Source organism: Oncorhynchus gorbuscha, linkage group LG03 (genome assembly GCF_021184085.1).
Source record: "Oncorhynchus gorbuscha isolate QuinsamMale2020 ecotype Even-year linkage group LG03, OgorEven_v1.0, whole genome shotgun sequence".
In the NCBI taxonomy this organism is placed as follows: domain Eukaryota; kingdom Metazoa; phylum Chordata; class Actinopteri; order Salmoniformes; family Salmonidae; genus Oncorhynchus; species Oncorhynchus gorbuscha.
Genome location: NC_060175.1, coordinates 17,051,424 through 17,073,494, shown reverse-complemented (window position 1 = coordinate 17,073,494; position 22,071 = coordinate 17,051,424). Strand labels below are relative to the sequence as shown.

The 22,071-nt window shown below is 40.4% G+C and overlaps 1 protein-coding gene across 3 annotated transcripts in view; it reads right to left on the bottom strand.

The window, feature by feature from the left end:
- The window catches only part of LOC124026877 (copine-9-like), a 224,297-nt gene that overhangs the window by 55,889 nt on the left and 146,337 nt on the right, over positions 1-22,071 (bottom strand). For all 3 annotated transcript variants that reach the window (XM_046339550.1, XM_046339553.1, XM_046339554.1), the window contains 2 exons: positions 13,510-13,573; positions 275-378 (listed from right to left, as the gene is read on the bottom strand). In XM_046339550.1, the coding sequence (XP_046195506.1) occupies positions 275-378; positions 13,510-13,573 (168 nt within the window). The remainder of the gene's footprint in view (positions 1-274; positions 379-13,509; positions 13,574-22,071) is intronic.

Genomic DNA, 22,071 nt, shown 5'->3' with positions numbered 1-22,071 from the left:
GCTTTCCCCCCGCTTCTAGTAATTATATTTGTATGGACCCGAAGAAATTCCTGCCAGTGATGGCAAACGAGAGGCTCATTTTAACGTCTATGAAGTGTGTACAGGGCACACACAAAGCATAGCGCTATCAACCACAAACACCAGGGAAATGAAAGCGTTGTTCTCTCCAAAATCAACATTTTGACAGATGTGATACATAACAGACGATGTGGGAAGTTAACTCATGTTGATACACACGCATGCCCACCGCACAGACATAAACACACACACTCACGTTCCGTCTTCATTGCTGCGGTAGAAGACCAGGAAGGGATCTGACTTGCCGAAGAAGTCTTTTTTGTCCAGCTTGTTGGCACACAACTGCATAGTGGCAATGTCCTGAAAGAAAAGACAAGTCTCAGACAAGTCTAAACATTAAACCAAGGTGGTGGTATTAATCGGAAAAGTATTCAGACGCCTTGACTTTTTCCACATTATTACGTTACTGCCTTATTCTAAAAATGAATTACATTTTTTACCCCCCTCAATTTACACACAATACCCCATAATGACAAAGTAAAAACGGGTTTCTAGATTTGTTTGCAAATTTAAAAAAATATATAAAATAGTGAAATATAAAAATGTACACAAGTATTCAGACCCTTTACTCAGTACTTTGTTGAAGAACCGTTGTCAGCGATTACGGCCACGAGTCTTCTTGGGTATGACGCTTCAAGCGTTTCTCCCATTTTTTCTGCAGATCATCTAAAGCTCTGTCAGGTTGGAAGAGGAGCGTCGCTGCACAGCTATTTTCAGGTCTCTCCAGAGATGTTAGATCGGGTTCAAGTCTGGGCTGTGGTTGGGCCACTCAAGGACATTCAGAGACGTGTCCCAAAGCCACTCCTGTGTTGTCTTGGCTGTGTGCTTAGGGTCACTGTCCTGTTGGAAGGTGAACGTTCGCCCCAGTTTGATGTCCTGAGCACTCTGGAGCAGGTTTCATCAAGGATCTCTCTGTACTTTGCCCCATTAATATTTCTCTCGATCCTGACTAGTCTCCCAGTCCCTGCCGCTGAAAAACATCTCCACAGCATGATGCTGCCATCACCATGCTTCACCATAAGGCTGATGCCAGGATTCCTCCCCATGTGACGCTTGGAATTCAGGCCAAAGAGTTCAATCTTGGTTTCATCAGACTAGAGAAACTTGTTTCTCATGGTCTGAGTCCTTTAGGTTACTTTTGGCAAACTCCAAGCGGGCTGTCATGTGCCTTTAACTGAGGAGTGGATTCCATCTGGCTACCATAAAGGCCTGATTGGTGGAGTGCTGCAAAGATGGTTATCCTTCTGAAAGGTTCTCCCGTCTCCACAGAAGAACTCTGGTGCTCTGTCACCCCCCTGACCAAGGCCCTTCTCCCTCGATTGCTCAGTTTGGCCGGGTGGCCAGCTCTAGGAAGAGTCTTGGTGGTTCCAAAATTCTTCCAGTTAAGAATGATGGAGGCCACTGTGTTCTTGTGGACCTTCAATTCTGCAGAAATGTTTTGCTACCCTTCCCCAGATCTGTGCCTCGACACAATCCTGTCTCTGACGTGTACTGTCAACTGAAGGGAACTCAATATAGACAGCCGTGTGCCTTTCCAAATCATATCTAAATCAATTGAATTTACCACAAGTGGACTCCAATCATGTTGTAGAAACATCTCAAGGATGATCAATGGAAACAAGATGCACCTGAGCTCAATTTGAGTCTCATAGAAAAGGGTCTGAATATTTATAAGGTTTTTCTGTTTTTAATTTGAATACATTTGCAAAAATTTCCAAAAACCTATTTTAACATATTCAAATATAAAAATGTTGCTTTTTAACTATTTTTTTACATCCAAGTGTTTATGATAAAAGTTGATTCTTGTTTGGAAATGGTTTAGGGGTTGACAGGTTGGATTCAGAAACAAATCAACGTACTTTCTATCACCATACTATAGCTCTTGTCTGCAGTCAAATCACCAAATCGCCCTCTAGTGGCCTCAAGGGTGGAATATTATTAATATTTTTCTTAATTTGATGATAATACATTTTTTTTTTTTAAACCTGCAGAAAATCCGGTGTTTCTATGTCAAACGTTTTTGTTATATTTCAGTCTTGTGTTATGTATATAAAGCGTAATCTTGGGATACAACCTAAAATTGAATACATTTCAACTCTATATCTGACATGGTATAGGTGTCTTCTTTTTCTAAGCCCATTAGTAACCATGTAATAAGATAAAGAGTACCAATAAACGTAATGGTAAAAGTCACAAAATTTTAAGCTAAAGCTGCATTAAGTAACCTTTTGGGCGACCCGACCAAGGCATGTAGAAATGTGAGTTATAGATCTGTCATTCTCATTGAAAGCAAGTCTAAGTAGCGGAAGATATGTTCCGTGTGTGCTATTTCTATGCTTTTCACGCTTAAGTTTTTGCATCTTTTACTTTCAATTTTGTACACCGGTGTTCAATTAAGATGAAAATAATATAGTTTGGATTATTGAAAAGACATTGCACAGTGGTTTATACGGTACAATAAATTCTCTACACTGCTGGTTTTGTCACTAACTGAAATTAGGCAAACTATTAGAATTTTAGCAATCAGGAAATGTCGGAGCGATTTCTGCATATTGCATCTCTAACAAGTATGCTGTTAACATCCATATTCATCATATTTCACAGGGAAACCTCTGAGAAAGCCAAAACAAAAGACTCTACCGAGGTGGAGCAGCTCAACCATATAAATAGAATAGAATAGATCACAGAACATTGACTTGAATGGGTAGTAACTACATTTTTATGAGCCTGACATCCTGTGGAAATCACATCTTTAGGAGATCTGGGCGAGGTAGCAGAGTAAACACAACATTTAATCTAGCATGCCCCTTCCTTTCTTTGTCTGTAATGAACGATACATTTGACTATATTCTCTATGTTTGATGATACAGAACTTAACTATGCATTCACAAGTTCAGAGCCCTATCCGGATACCCCCAATAGAGATGGAATGAGAAGAATACTTCCTCTCAAAGGGTATTCCTCTGTTTTCTCCTCACTCATTAGACAAATCATTCCCAGGAAGTCAAACTGTGTGTGTGTGTGTGTGTGTGTGTGTGTGTGTGTGTGTGTGTGTGTGTGTGAGTGTGAGTGTGAGTGTGTGTGTGTGTGTGTGTGTGTGTGTGTGTGTGTGTGTGTGTGTGTGTGTGTGTGTGTGTGTGTGTGTGTGTGTGTGATAATAACGGAACATAACCTGTCTCTAATTATTCACCCACCAAGAAAAAGAGGAAAACATTTGAGATAGAGAGATAAATAATTCATAAATGAGTGGACTCGTCACTGTCCACTGTCTGGATGTATATTTACTCCAATATTGTTGTCTGCACTACCTGACAGAATGATAATCTTTCACTGCCTGTGCCCCAAATGGCACCCTATTCCTAGTAGTGAGGCCCAAAGGGTTCTGGTCACAAGAAGTTTGCTATGTAGTTAATAGGATCCTTTTGGGACATTACCACAATTTTATATTCTGTCATGATGTTGAAGTACAGATATGACCTAGTAGAGATATGATCTAGCCTAAAGTACAGATATGACCTAGTAAAGATATGAACTAGTAGAGATATGATCTAGTAAAGATATGACCTAGTATAGATATGATCTAGCCTAAAGTACAGATATGACCTAGTAAAGATATGAACTAGTAGAGATATGATCTAGTAGAGATATGACCTAGTATAGATATGATCTAGTAGAGATCTGTCTTAGTATAGATATGATCTCGTATAGTTATGAACTAGCCTAAAGTACAGATATGACCTAGTAAAGATATGAACTAGTAGAGATATGAACTAGTAGAGATATGACCTAGTACAGATATGACCTAGTATAGATATGATCTAGTAGAGATATGACCTAGTATAGATATGAACTAGTAGAGATATGATCTAGTAGAGATCTGTCTTAGTATAGAAATGATCTAGTAGAGATATGATCTAGTATAGATATGATCTAGCAGAGATATGACCGAGTAAAGATATGAACTAGTAGAGATCTGTCTTAGTATAGATATGAACTAGTAGAGATATGATCTAGTATAGATATGATCTAGCAGAGATATGACCGGGTAAAGATATGAACTAGTAGAGATATGACCTAGTATAGATATGACCTAGTATAGATATGACCTAGTATAGATATGATCTAGTAGAGATATGACCTAGTATAGATATGACCTAGTAGAGATATGACCTAGTGTAGATATGACCTAGTATAGATATGATCTAGCAGAAATATGAACTAGTAGAGATATGACCTAGTATAGTGTCTCAGCCTCCAGTATTTATGCTGCATTAGTTTGTGTGTCGGGGGGCTAGGGTCAGTTTGTTATATCTGGAGAACTTCTCCTGTCTTATCCGGTGTCCTGTGTGAATTTAAGTATGCTCTCTCTAATTCTCTCTTTCTTTCTCTCTCTCTTTCTGAGGACCTGAGCCCTAGGACCATGCCTCAGGATTACCTGGCATGATGACTCCTTGCTGTCCCCAGTCCACCTGGCCATGCTGCTGCTCCAGTTTCAACTGTTCTGCCTCTGATTATTATTATTTGACCATGCTGGTCATTTATGAACATTTGAACAACTTGGCCATGTTCTGTTATAATCTCCACCCGGCACAGCCAGAAGAGGACTGGCCACCCCTCATAGCCTGGTTCCTCTCTAGGTTTCGTCCTAGGTTTTGGCCTTTCTAGGGAGTTTTTCCTAGCCACCGTGCTTCTACACCTGCATTGCTTGCTGTTTGGGGTTTTAGGCTGGGTTTCTGTACAGCACTTTGATATATCAGCTGATGTACGAAGGGCTATATAAATACATTTGATTTGATTTGAATAGATATGATCTAGTAGAGATATGACTGAGTAAAGATGAACTAGTATAGATATGATTTAGTAGAGATATGACCGAGTAAAGATACGATCTAGTATAGATATGACCCAGTATAGATATGATCTAGCAGAAATATGATTTAGTATAGATATGACCTAGTATAGATATGATTTAGTAAAGATATGACAGAGTAAAGATACGATCTAGTATAGATATGACCTAGTATAGATATGATCTAGCAGAAATATGATCTAGTATAGATATGACCTAGTATAGATATGACCTAGTATAGATATGACCGAGTAAAGATACGATCTAGTATAGATATGACTAGTATAGATATGATCTAGTAGAGATATGATATAGTATAGATATGACCTAGTATAGATATGATCTAGTAGAGATATGACCTAGTATAGATATGATCTAGTAGAGATATGACCTAGTAAAGATATGTCTTTGTATAGATATGATCTAGTAGAGATATGATCTAGTAGAGATATGATCTAGTAGAGATATGACCTAGTAAAGATATGATCTAGTAGAGATATGATCTAGTAGAGATATGACCTAGTAAAGATATGATCTAGTAGAGATATGACCTAGTAAAGATGTGTTTTTGTATAGATATGACCCAGTAGAGATATGATCTAGTAGAGATATGATCTAGTAGAGATATGACCTAGTATAGATATGATCTAGTAGAGATATGACCTAGTAAAGATGTGTTTTTGTATAGATATGATCTAGTAGAGATATGACCCAGTAGAGATATGATCTAGTATAGATATGATCTAGTAGAGATATGACTTTGTATAGATATGATCTAGTACAGATATGATCTAGTACAGATATGATCTAGTACAGATATGATCTAGTACAGATTTGATATAATAGAGTTGTGACCTAGGCTAAAGTAAAGATACAGTATGACCTAGACTAAAGTAGAGATATGACCTAGTCTAAAGTGGAGATATGACCTAGCCTAAAATAGAGTTGTGACCTAGGCTAAAGTAAAGATACAGTATGACCTAGTCTAAAGTGGAGATATGACCTAGCCTAAAATAGAGTTGTGACCTAGGCTAAAGTAAAGATACAGTATGACCTAGACTAAAGTAGAAATATGACCTAGTAGATATATCACCTAGTCTAAAGTAGAGTTGTGACCTAGTAGATATATCACCCTTGTCGAGTCAAGGTAATAAGATCAGAGTTGTGACCTAGTAGATATATCACCTAGTCTAAAGTAGAGTTGTGACGGGGTCCCAATACTTAGTGGAAGGGAGGGTTGCGGTCGCCAGGAGAGAGTTGGGTTCTAGTAGATATATCACCTAGTCTAAAGTAGAGTTGTGACCTCAGTAGATATATCACCAAGTCTAAAGTGGAGATATGACCTAGTCTAAAATAGAGTTGTAACCTAATAGATATATCTCCTAGTCTAAAGTAGAGATATGACCTAGTAGATATATCACCTAGTCTAAAGTAGAGATATGACCTAGCCTAAAATAGAGTTGTGACCTAGGCTAAAGTAAAGACTACAGTATGACCTTTTGACTAAAGTAGAGATATGACCTAGTAGATATATCACCTAGACTAAAGTAGAGATATGACCTAGCCTAAAATAGAGTTGTGACCTAGGCTAAAGTAAATATACAGTATGACCTAGACTAAAGTAGAAATATGACCTAGTAGATATATCACCTAGTCTAAAGTAGAGATATGACCTAGCCTAAAATAGAGTTGTGACCTAGGCTAAAGTAAAGATACAGTATGACCTAGACTAATTTAGAAATATGACCTAGTAGATATATCACCTAGTCTAAAGTAGAGATATGACCTAGCCTAAAATAGAGTTGTGACCTAGGCTAAAGTAAAGATATGATCAGTATGACCTAGACTAAAGTAGAGATATGACCTAGTAGATATATCACCTAGTCTAAAGTAGAGATATGACCTAGTAGATATATCACCTAGTCTAAAGTAGAGTTGTGACCTAGTAGATATATCACCTAGTCTAAAGTAGAGTTGTGACCTAGTAGATATATCACCTAGTCTAAAGTAGAGTTGTGACCTAGTAGATATATCACCAAGTCTAAAGTGGAGATATGACCTAGTCTAAAATAGAGTTGTAACCTAATAGATATATCTCCTAGTCTAAAGTAGAGATATGACCTAGTAGATATATCACCTAGTCTAAAGTGGAGATATGACCTAGTCTAAAATAGAGTTGTGACCTAATAGATATATCTCCTAGTCTAAAGTAGAGATATAGACCTAGTAGATATATCTAAAATAGAGTTGTAACCTAGACTAAAAGTAGAGATATGACCTAGTAGATATATCACCTAGTCTAAAGTAGAGATATGACCTAGCCTAAAATAGAGTTGTGACCTAGGCTAAAGTAAAGATACAGTATGACCTAGACTAAAGTAGAGATATGACCTAGTAGATATATCACCTAGACTAAAGTAGAGATATGACCTAGCCTAAAATAGAGTTGTGACCTAGGCTAAAGTAAATATACAGTATGACCTAGACTAAAGTAGAAATATGACCTAGTAGATATATCACCTAGTCTAAAGTAGAGATATGACCTAGCCTAAAATAGAGTTGTGACCTAGGCTAAAGTAAAGATACAGTATGACCTAGACTAATTTAGAAATATGACCTAGTAGATATATCACCTAGTCTAAAGTAGAGATATGACCTAGCCTAAAATAGAGTTGTGACCTAGGCTAAAGTAAAGATACAGTATGACCTAGACTAAAGTAGAGATATGACCTAGTAGATATATCACCTAGTCTAAAGTAGAGATATGACCTAGTAGATATATCACCTAGTCTAAAGTAGAGTTGTGACCTAGTAGATATATCACCTAGTCTAAAGTAGAGTTGTGACCTAGTAGATATATCACCTAGTCTAAAGTAGAGTTGTGACCTAGTAGATATATCACCAAGTCTAAAGTGGAGATATGACCTAGTCTAAAATAGAGTTGTAACCTAATAGATATATCTCCTAGTCTAAAGTAGAGATATGACCTAGTAGATATATCACCTAGTCTAAAGTGGAGATATGACCTAGTCTAAAATAGAGTTGTGACCTAATAGATATATCTCCTAGTCTAAAGTAGAGATATGACCTAGTAGATATATCACCTAGACTAAAGTAGAAATATGACCTAGTAGATATATCACCTCGTCTAAAGTAGAGATATGACCTAGCCTAAAATAGAGTTGTGACCTAGGCTAAAGTAAAGATACAGTATGAACTAGACTAAAGTAGAGATATGACCTAGTAGATATATCACCTAGTCTAAAGTAGAGATATGACCTAGCCTAAAATAGAGTTGTGACCTAGGCTAAAATAAAGATACAGTATGACCTAGACTAAAGTAGAGATATGACCTAGTAGATATATCACCTCGTCTAAAGTAGAGATATGACCTAGTAGATATATCACCTAGTCTAAAGTAAAGATATATGACCTAGACTAAAATAGAGTTATGACCTAGGATATATCACCTAGTCTAAAGATAGAGATATGACCTAGACTAAAATAGAGTTGTGACCTAGTAGATATATCACCTAGACTAAAGTAGAGATATGACCTAGTAGATATATCACCTAGTCTAAAGTAGAGATATGACCTAGTAAATATATTGTGACCTAGTCTAAAGTAAAGTTGTGACCTAGTAGATATATCACCTAGACTAAAGTAGAGATATGACCTAGTAGATATATCACCTAGTCTAAAGTAGAGTTGTGACCTAGTAGATATATCACCTAGTCTAAAGTGGAGATATGACCTAGTAGATATATCACCTAGTCTAAAGTAGAGATATGACCTAGTAGATATATCACCTAGTCTAAAGTGGAGATATGACCTAGTCTAAAATAGAGTTGTGACCTAGGCTAAAGTAAAGATATGACCTAGTATGACCTAGACTAAAGTAGAGATATGACCTAGTAGATATATCACCTCGTCTAAAGTAGAGATATGACCTAGCCTAAAATAGAGTTGTGACCTAGGCTAAAGTAAAGATACAGTATGAACTAGACTAAAGTAGAGATATGACCTAGTAGATATATCACCTAGTCTAAAGTAGAGATATGACCTAGCCTAAAATAGAGTTGTGACCTAGGCTAAAATAAAGATACAGTATGACCTAGACTAAAGTAGAGATATGACCTAGTAGATATATCACCTCGTCTAAAGTAGAGATATGACCTAGTAGATATATCACCTAGTCTAAAGTAAATATGACCTAGTAGATATATCACCTAGTCTAAAGTAGAGATATGACCTAGTAGATATATCACCTAGTCTAAAGTAGAGATATGACCTAGTAGATATATCACCTAGTCTAAAGTAGAGATATGACCTAGTAGATATATCACCTAGACTAAAGTAGAGATATGACCTAGTAGATATATCACCTAGTCTAAAGTAGAGATATGACCTAGTAGATATATCACCTAGTCTAAAGTAGAGATATGACCTAGCCTAAAATAGAGTTGTGACCTAGGCTAAAGTAAAGATACAGTATGACCTAGACTAAAGTAGAGATATGACCTAGTAGATATATCACCTAGACTAAAGTAGAGATATGACCTAGCCTAAAATAGAGTTGTGACCTAGGCTAAAGTAAAGATATAGTATGACCTAGACTAAAGTAGAGATATGACCTAGTAGATATATCACCTCGTCTAAAGTAGAGATATGACCTAGCCTAAAATAGAGTTGTGACCTAGGCTAAAGTAAAGATATAGTATGACCTAGACTAAAGTAGAGATATGACCTAGTCTAAAGTGTCTAAAGAGATATGACCTAGCCTAAAATAGAGTTGTGACCTAGGCTAAAATAAAGATACAGTATGACCTAGTCTAAAGTAGAGATATGACCTAGCCTAAAATAGAGTTGTGACCTAGGCTAAAGTAAAGATACAGTATGACCTAGTCTAAAGTAGAGATATGACCTAGTAGATATATCACCTAGACTAAAGTAGAGATATGACCTAGCCTAAAATAGAGTTGTGACCTAGGCTAAAGTAAAGATACAGTATGACCTAGTCTAAAGTAGAGATATGACCTAGTAGATATATCACCTAGTCTAAAGTAGAGATATGACCTAGCCTAAAATAGAGTTGTGACCTAGGCTAAAGTAAAGATACAGTATGACCTAGACTAAAGTAGAGATATGACCTAGTAGATATATCACCTAGACTAAAGTAGAGATATGACCTAGTAGATATATCACCTAGTCTAAAGTAGAGATATGACCTAGTAGATATATCACCTAGTCTAAAGTAGAGATATGACCTAGTAGATATATCACCTAGTCTAAAGTAGAGATATGACCTAGTCTAAAATAGAGTTGTGACCTAGGCTAAAGTAAAGATACAGTATGACCTAGACTAAAGTAGAGATATGACCTAGTAGATATATCACCTCGTCTAAAGTAGAGATATGACCTAGCCTAAAATAGAGTTGTGACCTAGGCTAAAGTAAAGATACAGTATGACCTAGACTAAAGTAGAGATATGACCTAGTAGATATATCACCTAGTCTAAAGTAGAGATATGACCTAGCCTAAAATAGAGTTGTGACCTAGGCTAAAGTAAAGATACAGTATGACCTAGACTAAAGTAGAGATATGACCTAGTAGATATATCACCTCGTCTAAAGTAGAGATATGACCTAGTAGATATATCACCTAGTCTAAAGTAGAGATATGACCTAGTAGATATATCACCTAGTCTAAAGTAGAGATATGACCTAGTAGATATATCACCTAGTCTAAAGTAGAGATATGACCTAGTAGATATATCACCTAGTCTAAAGTAGAGATATGACCTAGTAGATATATCACCTAGTCTAAAGTAGAGATATGACCTAGTAGATATATCACCTAGTCTAAAGTAGAGATATGACCTAGTAGATATATCGCCTAGTCTAAAGTAGAGATATGACCTAGCCTAAAATAGAGTTGTGACCTAGGCTAAAGTAAAGATACAGTATGACCTAGACTAAAGTAGAGATATGACCTAGTAGATATATCACCTCGTCTAAAGTAGAGATATGACCTAGCCTAAAATAGAGTTGTGACCTAGGCTAAAGTAAAGATATAGTATGACCTAGACTAAAGTAGAGATATGACCTAGTAGATATATCACCTCGTCTAAAGTAGAGATATGACCTAGCCTAAAATAGAGTTGTGACCTAGGCTAAAGTAAAGATATAGTATGACCTAGACTAAAGTAGAGATATGACCTAGTCTAAAGTGGAGATATGACCTAGCCTAAAATAGAGTTGTGACCTAGGCTAAAGTAAAGATACAGTATGACCTAGTCTAAAGTAGAGATATGACCTAGCCTAAAATAGAGTTGTGACCTAGGCTAAAGTAAAGATACAGTATGACCTAGTCTAAAGTAGAGATATGACCTAGCCTAAAATAGAGTTGTGACCTAGGCTAAAGTAAAGATACAGTATGACCTAGTCTAAAGTAGAGATATGACCTAGTAGATATATCACCTAGACTAAAGTAGAGATATGACCTAGCCTAAAATAGAGTTGTGACCTAGGCTAAAGTAAAGATACAGTATGAACTAGACTAAAGTAGAGATATGACCTAGCCTAAAATAGAGTTGTGACCTAGGCTAAAGTAAAGATACAGTATGACCTAGTCTAAAGTAGAGATATGACCTAGCCTAAAATAGAGTTGTGACCTAGGCTAAAGTAAAGATACAGTATGACCTAGACTAAAGTAGAGATATGACCTAGTAGATATATCACCTCGTCTAAAGTAGAGATATGACCTAGCCTAAAATAGAGTTGTGACCTAGGCTAAAGTAAAGATATAGTATGACCTAGACTAAAGTAGAGATATGACCTAGTCTAAAGTGGAGATATGACCTAGCCTAAAATAGAGTTGTGACCTAGGCTAAAGTAAAGATACAGTATGACCTAGTCTAAAGTAGAGATATGACCTAGCCTAAAATAGAGTTGTGACCTAGGCTAAAGTAAAGATACAGTATGACCTAGTCTAAAGTAGAGATATGACCTAGCCTAAAATAGAGTTGTGACCTAGGCTAAAGTAAAGATACAGTATGACCTAGACTAAAGTAGAGATATGACCTAGTAGATATATCACCTAGTCTAAAGTGGAGATATGACCTAGTAGATATATCACCTAGTCTAAAGTGGAGATATGACCTAGCCTAAAATAGAGTTGTGACCTAGGCTAAAGTAAAGATACAGTATGACCTAGACTAAAGTAGAGATATGACCTAGTAGATATATCACCTCGTCTAAAGTAGAGATATGACCTAGCCTAAAATAGAGTTGTGACCTAGGCTAAAGTAAAGATACAGTATGACCTAGACTAAAGTAGAGATATGACCTAGCCTAAAATAGAGTTGTGACCTAGGCTAAAGTAAAGATACAGTATGACCTAGTCTAAAGTAGAGATATGACTGTGTTCCCTTTTTATGTTTTTATTACTTCCGTCTCAAATCATTGTGTGTGTATGTGTTAATTCTTCTATCCTTGTGGGAACCTAAAATCCCTGCAAGGATAGTAAAACAAGGAAAAATCTCCCTCGTGGCAACATTTCCCACATCCCCATGAAGACTATTTTAAATTTAGGGATTAGGTTTAGGGTTAGAATTAGGGTAAGGGGTTAGTGGTTAGGGTTAAGAGTCAAGTTTAGGTTTAGATTAGGTATTAAGGTTAGGGTTAGTGTTAGATTCAGGGCTTAGTGGAAATAGGATTTTGAATGGAAATCAATTTTATGTTCCCACGAGGATAGAAGAACAAACAGTTTTGAAAAAAGTACCCAACTGTCATACTTGAATAAAAGCAAAGAAACCTTCGTAGGAAATGGCTAGTAAAAGTGAAAGTCACCCAGTAAAATACTACTTTAAAAAAAATGTAAAAGTCTAAAAGTATTTGGTCTGAAATATACTTAAGTATCAAAAGTAAATGTACAATTATAAATCGTTTCATATTCCTTAAATTAAGCAAATCAGAAGGCACCATTTTCATGTTATTTTAATGTACGGATAGCCAGTGGCACACCAACACTCAGACATTATTTATAAACAAAGCATTTGTGTTTAATGAGTCTGTCAGATCAGAGGCAGTAGGAATGACCAGGGATGTTCACTTGATAAGTAAGTGAATTGGACCATTTTCCTGTCCTGCTAAGCAGTCAAAATGTAACGATTTCTTTTGGGTGTCAAGGAAAATGTATGGAGTAAAAAGTACATTATTTTCTTTAGGAATGTAGTGAAGTAAAAATAAAAGTATCGAAAATAGAATTAGTAAAGTAAAATACAGATACCCTAAAAAACAACTTAAGTAGTACTTTAAAGTATTTTTACTTGAGTACTTCTCAAGTACTTTACACCACTGAGAACAACATGTGTGTGTGTGTGTGTGTGTGTGTGTGTGTGTGTGTGTGTGTGTGTGTGTGTGTGTGTGTGTGTGTGTGTGTGTGTGTGTGTGTGTGTGTGTGTGTGTGTGTGTGTGTGTGTGTGTGTGTGTGTGTGTGTGTGTGTGTGTGTGTGTGTGTGTGTGTGTGTGTGTGTGTGTGTGATAAACAGAGATAAACTAAACAACGTATGTTTTACTGACCCTGCAGTTACTCAGTTCCTCAGCGGTGAATATGATGTTCCCACACTTCTTCCCTGGGATCCCACTGGAGAGAGAGACAGTTCAGGAAGTGGAAAGAAAGAAATACAAAAAAATTATACGTACTGGTTTCGGGTCCTGTGTGGGTGATTTGTGTACATAATTAGCTATTGTAATGCATGTGGAATGGATCTATTAGTGTGCCCCTCTGTACGCAATCATGTGTATATGGTATGGAAGGTAGAGACCTCAATTTGTAAGTCGCTCTGGATAAGAGCGTCTGCTAAATGACTTAAATGTAAATGTAAATGATTGAAATAGATATGGACATACACCATAGCTCACCTCATGCTAACAGTTGTGGTCTAAATGGTCAATCTTGAAAACAGCCTATCACTCCACATTAGCACTCCACATAATACACCCAGTGGAAGAAGCCTGACCTCAGATCAGATCTTGGGATGACTAAATTATCTTTCATATAAACAGACCTGGGCAGTCCAGGGAGATTCTTCTCCTCCTTCACACATGTCTGCATCCCCAATGGCACCTTATTCCCTATATAGTACACTACTTTTTACCAGAGCCCTTAAATAGGGAATAGGGTGCAATATGGGACGCAATCATAGAAAATAGATGAGGGGTTACCATTCAATCCAAGCAGACCAATTATTTTTAGGGCCTATCGGAGTTCCTATCAAATGATGTATGAGGTGATCAGGGAATTATAATGACATTAGATTGAAAAATGGAGGCTGGACGGGCTGGTGTTCAGAGGGGAATCCCTATTTAACAAGGGGGCAGCTTCTACATTTCTGGTACCGCTATTGAATAATTTGTTGTGAGCCATGGTTTGGGAATAGTTTCATTAGACGTGTGTCAACGACAGAGAGGGGATTAGAAGCATCAGGTTTCGCTTCCCAAGAAGATCATTTATATAGAAAAACAATTCACAATGTTTGACCTTTTAATGGCGCCAGACCAAGGCTCTGCAAGATATGAGTTTGTCTCCGTGGATGGTTTGTTCCTCAAGGTTCTGTTTCAGGACCACTATTGTTTTCACTATATATTCTACCTCTTGGTAATGTCATCCGGAAACACAATGTCAACTGCTATGCGGATGGGACACAGCTGTACATTTCGATGAAACATGGTGAAGCACCAAAATTACCTACCATGGAAGCCTGTGTTTCAGACATAAGGAAGTGGATGGCGGCAGATGTTTTATTTTTAAACTCAGACAGAACAGATGCTAGTTCTAGGTCCCAAGAAACAATGAGATCTGCTGTTCGATGTGACAATCTTTAAGGTTGTTCAGTCGTCTCAAATAAAACTGCAAAGGACCTCTGCTTTACTCTGGACCCTGATCTCTCTTTTGACGAATATATCAAGAATATTTCAAGGACAGCTTTTTCCATTTTCTTAACATTGCAAATATCAGAAACCTTTTGTCGAAAAAAGCTGCAAGAAAAACTAACTCATACTTTTGTCACTTCTAGATTAGACTACCGCAATGCTCTACTCTCCACCTACCAGGATAAAGCACTAAATACACTTCAGTTAGTGCTAAACACAGCTGCTAGAATCTTGACTAGAACCAAACCTCTGGCTTCCTGTTAAAGCTAGGGCTGATTTTAAGGTTTTACTGCTAACCTACAAAGCATTACATGGGTTTGCTCCTACCTATCGCTCTGAGTTGATCCTGCCGTACAGATCTACACGTACGTATGGTCACAAGACACAGGCCTCCTTATTGTCCCTAGAATTTCAAAGCAAACTGAAGACTCATCTCTTCAGTAGGTCCTATGATTGAGGGTAGTTGGGCCCAGGGGTGCGAAGGTGAACGACAAGGCATTGGATCGACGAACCGCCCTTGCTGTCTCTGCCTAGCCGGCTCCCCTCTCTCCATTGGGATTCTCTGCCTCTGACAGTATTGCGGGGGCTGAGTCATGCTGTCCCTAGGAGGTGTTTCACTTGTGTTGAGTCACTGATGTGATCTTCCTGCCCGGTTCTGCGCCCCCTCTGGCTCGTGCGGTGGAGGAGATCTTCGTGGGCTATACTCAGCCTTGTCTTAGGGTAGTAAGTTGGTTGATATCCCTCGTCGGATTGGACATGAGAAAGACATGTCATAGCTTGTGTAATTCTCATGTCTTATTTGGTGTCCTGAGTCTCTCTCTCTCTCTCTCTCTCTCTCTCTCTCTCTCTCTCTCTCTCTCTCTCTCTCTCTCTCTCTCTCTCTCTCTCTCTCTCTCTCTCTCTCTCTCTCTCTCTCTCTCTCTCTCTCTCTCTCTCTCTCTCTCTCTCTCTCTCTCTCTCTCTCTCTCTCTCTCTCTCTCTCTCTCTCTCTCTCTCTCTCTCTCTCTCTCTCTCTCTCTCTCTCTCTCTCTCTCTCTATGAAAAGCCAACTGAGATTTACTCCTGAGGTACTGACCTCTGGCACACTCTACAACCAGATGCTAGAATCCTGACTAGAAGCAAAAAAAATTATCATATTACTCCAGTGCTAGCCTCCCTCACTGGCTTCCTGATTTCAAGGTTTTACTGCCAACCTACAAAGCATTACATGGGCTTGCTCCTACCTCTCTCTCCAATTTGGTCCTGCCGTACATACCTACACGTACGCTATGGTCACAAGACGCAGGCCTCCTAATTATCCCTAGAATTTCTAAGCAAACAGCTGGAGGCAGGGCTTTCTCCTATAGAGCTCCATTTTTATGGAACGGTCTGCCTACCCATTTCAGAGACGCAAACTCGGTCTCAACCTTTAAATCTTTACTGAAGACACATCTCTCCAGTGGGTCATATGATTGAGTGTAGTTCTGGCCCAGGAGTGGGAAGGTGAACGGAAAGGCTCTGGAGGTATTAATTCTGATTGGACTTCCGGCGCCGACTGAGATGGCCGCCTCGCTTCGCGTTCCTAGGAAACTATGCAGTTTTTTGTTTTTTTACGTGTTATTTCTTACATTAGTACCCCAGGTCATCTTAGGTTTCATTACATACAGTCGAGAAGAACTACTGAATATAAGATCAGCGTCAACTCACCATCAGTACGACCAAGAATATGTTTTCCGCGACGCGGATCCTGTGTTCTGCCTTACAAACAGGACAACGGAATGGATCGCATGCAGCGACCCAAGGAAACGACTCCGAAAAAGAGGGAAACGCGGCGGTGTTCTGGTCAGACTCCGAAAAAGGGCACATCGCGCACCACTTCCCAGTATTCTTCTTGCCAATGTCCAGTCTCTCGACAACAAGGTTGATGAAATCCGAGCAAGGGTGGCATTCCAGAGGGACATCAGAGACTGCAACGTTCTCTGCTTTACGGAGACATGGCTTACTGGGAAAACGCTATCCAGGGCGGTACAGCCAACGGGTTTCTCCACGCATCGCGCCGACAGAAACAAACATCTATCTGGTAAGAAGAGTGGAGGGGGTATGCCTCATGACTAACGGGACATGGTGTGATGAAGGAAACATACAGGAACTCAAATCCTTCTGTTCACCTGATTTAGAATTCCTCACAATCAAATGTAGACCGCATTATCTTCCAAGAGAATTCTCTTCGATTATAATCACAGCCGTATATATCCCTCCCCCAAGCAGACACATCGATGGCTCTGAACGAACTTTATTTAACTCTTTGCAAACTGGAAAACATTTATCCGGAGGCTGCATTCATTGTAGCTGGGGATTTTAACAAAGCCAATCTGAAAACAAGACTCCCTAAATTTGATCAGCATATCGATTGCGCAACCAGGGGTGGAAAAACCTTGGATCATTGTTACTCTAACTTCCGCGACGCATATAAGGCCCTGCCCCGCCCCCCTTTCAGAAAAGCTGACCACGACTCCATTTTGCTGATCCCTGCCTACAGACAGAAATTAAAACAAGAGGCTCCCACGCTGAGGTCTGTCCAACGCTGGTCAGACCAAGCTGATTCCACACTCCAAGACTGCTTCCATCACGTGGACTGGGACATGTTTCGTATTGCGTCAGATGGGAATATTGACGAATACGCTGATTCGGTGTGCGAGTTCATTAGAACGTGCGTCGAAGATGTCGTTCCCATAGCAACGATAAAAACATTCCCTAACCAGAAACCGTGGATTGATGGCAGCATTCGCGTGAAACTGAAAGCGCGAACCACTGCTTTTAATCAGGGCAAGGTGTCTGGCAACATGACTGAATACAAACAGTGCAGCTATTCCCTCCGTAAGGCTATCAAACAAGCTAAGCGTCAGTACAGAGACAAAGTGGAATCTCCATTCAATGGCTCAGACACAAGAGGCATGTGGCAGGGTCTACAGTCAATCACGGACTACAAGATGAAATCCAGCCCAGTCACGGACCAGGATGTCTTGCTCCCAGGCAGACTAAATAACTTTTTTGCCCGCTTTGAGGACAATACAGTGCCACTGACACGGCCTGCAACGGAAACATGCAGTCTCTCCTTCACTGCAGCCGAGGTGAGTAAGACATTTAAACGTGTTAACCCTCGCAAGGCTGCAGGCCCAGACGGCATCCCCAGCCGCGCCCTCCGAGCATGCGCAGACCAGCTGGCCGGTGTGTTTACGGACATATTCAATCAATCCCTATACCAGTCTGCTGTTCCCACATGCTTCAAGAGGGCCACCATTGTTCCTGTTCCCAAGAAAGCTAAGGTAACTGAGCTAAACGACTACCGCCCCGTAGCACTCACTTCCGTCATCATGAAGTGCTTTGAGAGACTAGTCAAGGACCATATCACCTCCACCCTACCTGACACCCTAGACCCACTCCAATTTGCTTACCGCCCAAATAGGTCCACAGACGATGCAATCTCAACCACACTGCACACTGCCCTAACCCACCTGGACAAGAGGAATACCTATGTGAGAATGCTGTTCATCGACTACAGCTCGGCATTCAACACCATAGTACCCTCCAAGCTCGTCATCAAGCTCGAGACCCTGGGTCTCGACCCCGCCCTGTGCAACTGGGTACTGGACTTCCTGACGGGCCGCCCCAGGTGGTGAGGGTAGGCAACAACATCTCCTCCCCGCTGATCCTCAACACGGGGGCCCCACAAGGGTGCGTTCTGAGCCCTCTCCTGTACTCCCTGTTCACCCACGACTGCGTGGCCACGCACGCCTCCAACTCAATCATCAAGTTTGCGGACGACACAACAGTGGTAGGCTTGATTACCAACAACGACGAGACGGCCTACAGGGAGGAGGTGAGGGCCCTTGGAGTGTGGTGTCAGGAAAATAACCTCACACTCAACGTCAACAAAACTAAGGAGATGATTGTGGACTTCAGGAAACAGCAGAGGGAACACCCCCTATCCACATCGATGGAACAGTAGTGGAGAGGGTAGCTAGTTTTAAGTTCCTCGGCATACACATCACAGACAAACTGAATTGGTCCACTCACACTGACAGCGTCGTGAAGAAGCGCAGCAGCGCCTATTCAACCTCAGGAGGCTGAAGAAATTCGGCTTGTCACCAAAAGCACTCACAAACTTCTACAGATGCACAATCGAGAGCATCCTGGCGGGCTGTATCACCGCCTGGTACGGCAACTGCTCCGCCCTCAACCGTAAGGCTCTCCAGAGGGTAGTGAGGACTGCACAACGCATCACCAGGGGCAAACTACCTGCCCTCCAGGACACCTACACCACCCGTTGTTACAGGAAGGCCATAAAGATCATCAAGGACATCAACCACCCGAACCACTGCCTGTTCACCCCGCTATCATCCAGAAGGCGAGGTCAGTACAGGTGCATCAAAGCTGGGACCGAGAGACTGAAAAACAGCTTCTATCTCAAGGCCATCAGACTGTTAAATAGCCACCACTAACATTGAGTGGCTGCTGCCAACACACTGTCATTGACACTGACCCAACTCCAGCCATTTTAATAATGGGAATTGATGGGAATTGATGTAAATATATCACTAGCCACTTTAAACAATGCTACCTTATATAATGTTACTTACCCTACATTATTCATCTCATATGCATATGTATATACTGTACTCTACAACATCGACTGCATCCTTATGTAACACATGTATCACTAGCCACTTTAACTATGCCACTTTGTTTACTTTGTCTACACACTCATCTCATATGTATATACTGTACTCGATACCATCTACTGTATGCTGCTCTGTACCATCACTCATTCATATATCCTTATGTACATGTTCCTTATCCCCTTACACTGTGTATAAGACAGTAGTTTTGGAATTGTTAGTTAGATTACTTGTTGGTTATCACTGCATTGTCGGAACTAGAAGCACAAGCATTTAGCTACACTCGCATTAACATCTGCTAACCATGTGTATGTGACAAATAAAATTTGATTTGATTTGATTTGATTTGAGCAACGAACCGCCCTTGCTGTCTCTGCCTGGCCGGTTCCCCTCTTTCCACTGGGATTCTCTGCCTCTAACCCTATTACAGGGGCTGAGTCATTGGCTTACTGGGGCTCTTTCATACCATCCCCAGGAGGGGTGCGTCATTTGAGTGGGTTGAGTCCCTGATCTTCCTGCCCCCCCCTGGATTGTGCCGTGGCGGGGATCTTTGTGGGCTATACTCGGCCTTGTCTCAGGATAGTAAGTTGGTGGTTGAAAATATCCCTCTAGTGGTGTGGGAGCTGTCCTTTGGCAATGTGGGTGGGGTTATATCCTTCCTGTTTGGCCCTGTCCGGGGGTGTCCTCGGATGGGGCCACAGTGTCTCCTGACCCCTCCTGTCTCAGCCTCCAGTATTTATGCTGCAGTAGTTTGTGTCGGGGGTCTAGGGTCAGTTTGTTTTATCTGGAGTACTTCTCCTGTCCTATTCGTTGTCCTGTGTGATTTTAAGTGTCGTCTCTCTAATTCTCTCTCTTTCTTTCTCTCTCTCAGGGAGGACCTGAGCCCTAGGACCATGCCTCAGGACTACCTGACATGATGACTCCTTGCTGTCCCCAGTCCACCTGGCCGTGCCGCTGCTCCAGTTTCAACTGTTCTGCCTTATCATTATTTGACCATGCTGGTCATTTATGAACATTTGAACATCTTGGCCATGTTCTGTTATAATCTCCACCCGGCACAGCCAGAAGAGGACTGGCCACCCCACATAGACAGGTTCCTCTCTAAGTTTCTTCCTAGGTTTTGGCCTTTCTAGGGAGTTTTTCCTAACCACCGTGCTTCTACACCTGCATTGCTTGCTGTTTGGGGTTTTAGGCTGGGTTTCTGTACAGCACTTTGAGATATCAGCTGACATACGAAGGGCAATATAAATACATTTGATTTGATTTGACTTAGCCTTGACAGCGTTGAACACTCTTGGCATTTTCTCAACCAGCTTCACCTGGAATGCTTGGTATGAATCTGCTTCCATGAGATTGTGAAGTAACAATGGTTGACACAACATTCAGAATCAGAACAAGTTGACAGACGGTCAAATCCATCATGTAATTGAATGATTTGCTCCATCCACTTGACATTGCATTATACATCCTCTAAGAGATAGGATGATTAACATGCTTGCTGTGAGATCTAAGGGTGTTGTTGTAAACACCCTTGCCACACACACACCTGTCGGGTTGACAGCCTCTTTACAAGGCTGTCCACAATGTTTACAAAGCCCTTGAAACTTCCCTACCCAGCATTCCAGGTCTTCTGTATTCTCTGCTAAGCCACTGTGACAGCTTGAAACTTCCCTACCCAGCATTCCAGGTCTTCTGTATTCTCTGCTAAGCCACTGTGACAGCTTGAAACTTCCCTACCCAGCATTCCAGGTCTTCTGTATTCTCTGCTAAGCCACTGTGACAGCTTGAAACTTCCCTACCCAGCATTCCAGGTCTTCTGTATTCTCTGCTAATCCACTGTGACAGCTTGAAACTTCCCTACCCAGCATTCCAGGTCTTCTGTATTCTCTGCTAAGCCACTGTGACAGCCTGATTACTTCACAAGGTTTAGTTGCTGTCAGGAAAGACACCCTAACACCCTTGGTTCTGTTAAACACACACGTACGCACGTATAAGCACAAACCCACACATACACACACACAAACAAACAAACAAACACTCCACCTCCTTGTAAGTACAGTCACACCGGCATTGAGATGAGAGGCAGGTAAAAACTCAGACCATCCAAACCATAATTCATTGACGTGATTTTTTCCTTCCTCTGTTATTTAAAAAAATAATTTTTGCCTCCTTCCATCCTTCCTCGTTTACAAGAAGCCCGAATGTTGATGATATATGAGCTGCCTTGCGTCTCGACTTCTAATGACTTCCACATGTAGCATGTTAACATGAGGCCTTCCTTTGACATTCAACACGTCCCAATTCTCCACCCCTCTCCTGAAGTGTGCACTTGAACACTCACTCCCTGTTATGGATTTAAAAATCTTAGGAATGGTTTAAGTATTGGCTAGTGGGATTTTTCCACCATTGCAAGTGCACACTTCTGGAAAAAGGATGAGAATCAAGACATAGCCAGTCTCTCACCCCCAGGCCCAATTCAAACACTACCTGAAAGGCTGGATGTCTCTATTGATGCCTTGTGAAAATGGTTTCGTCCAGAGGCGCAACTTTG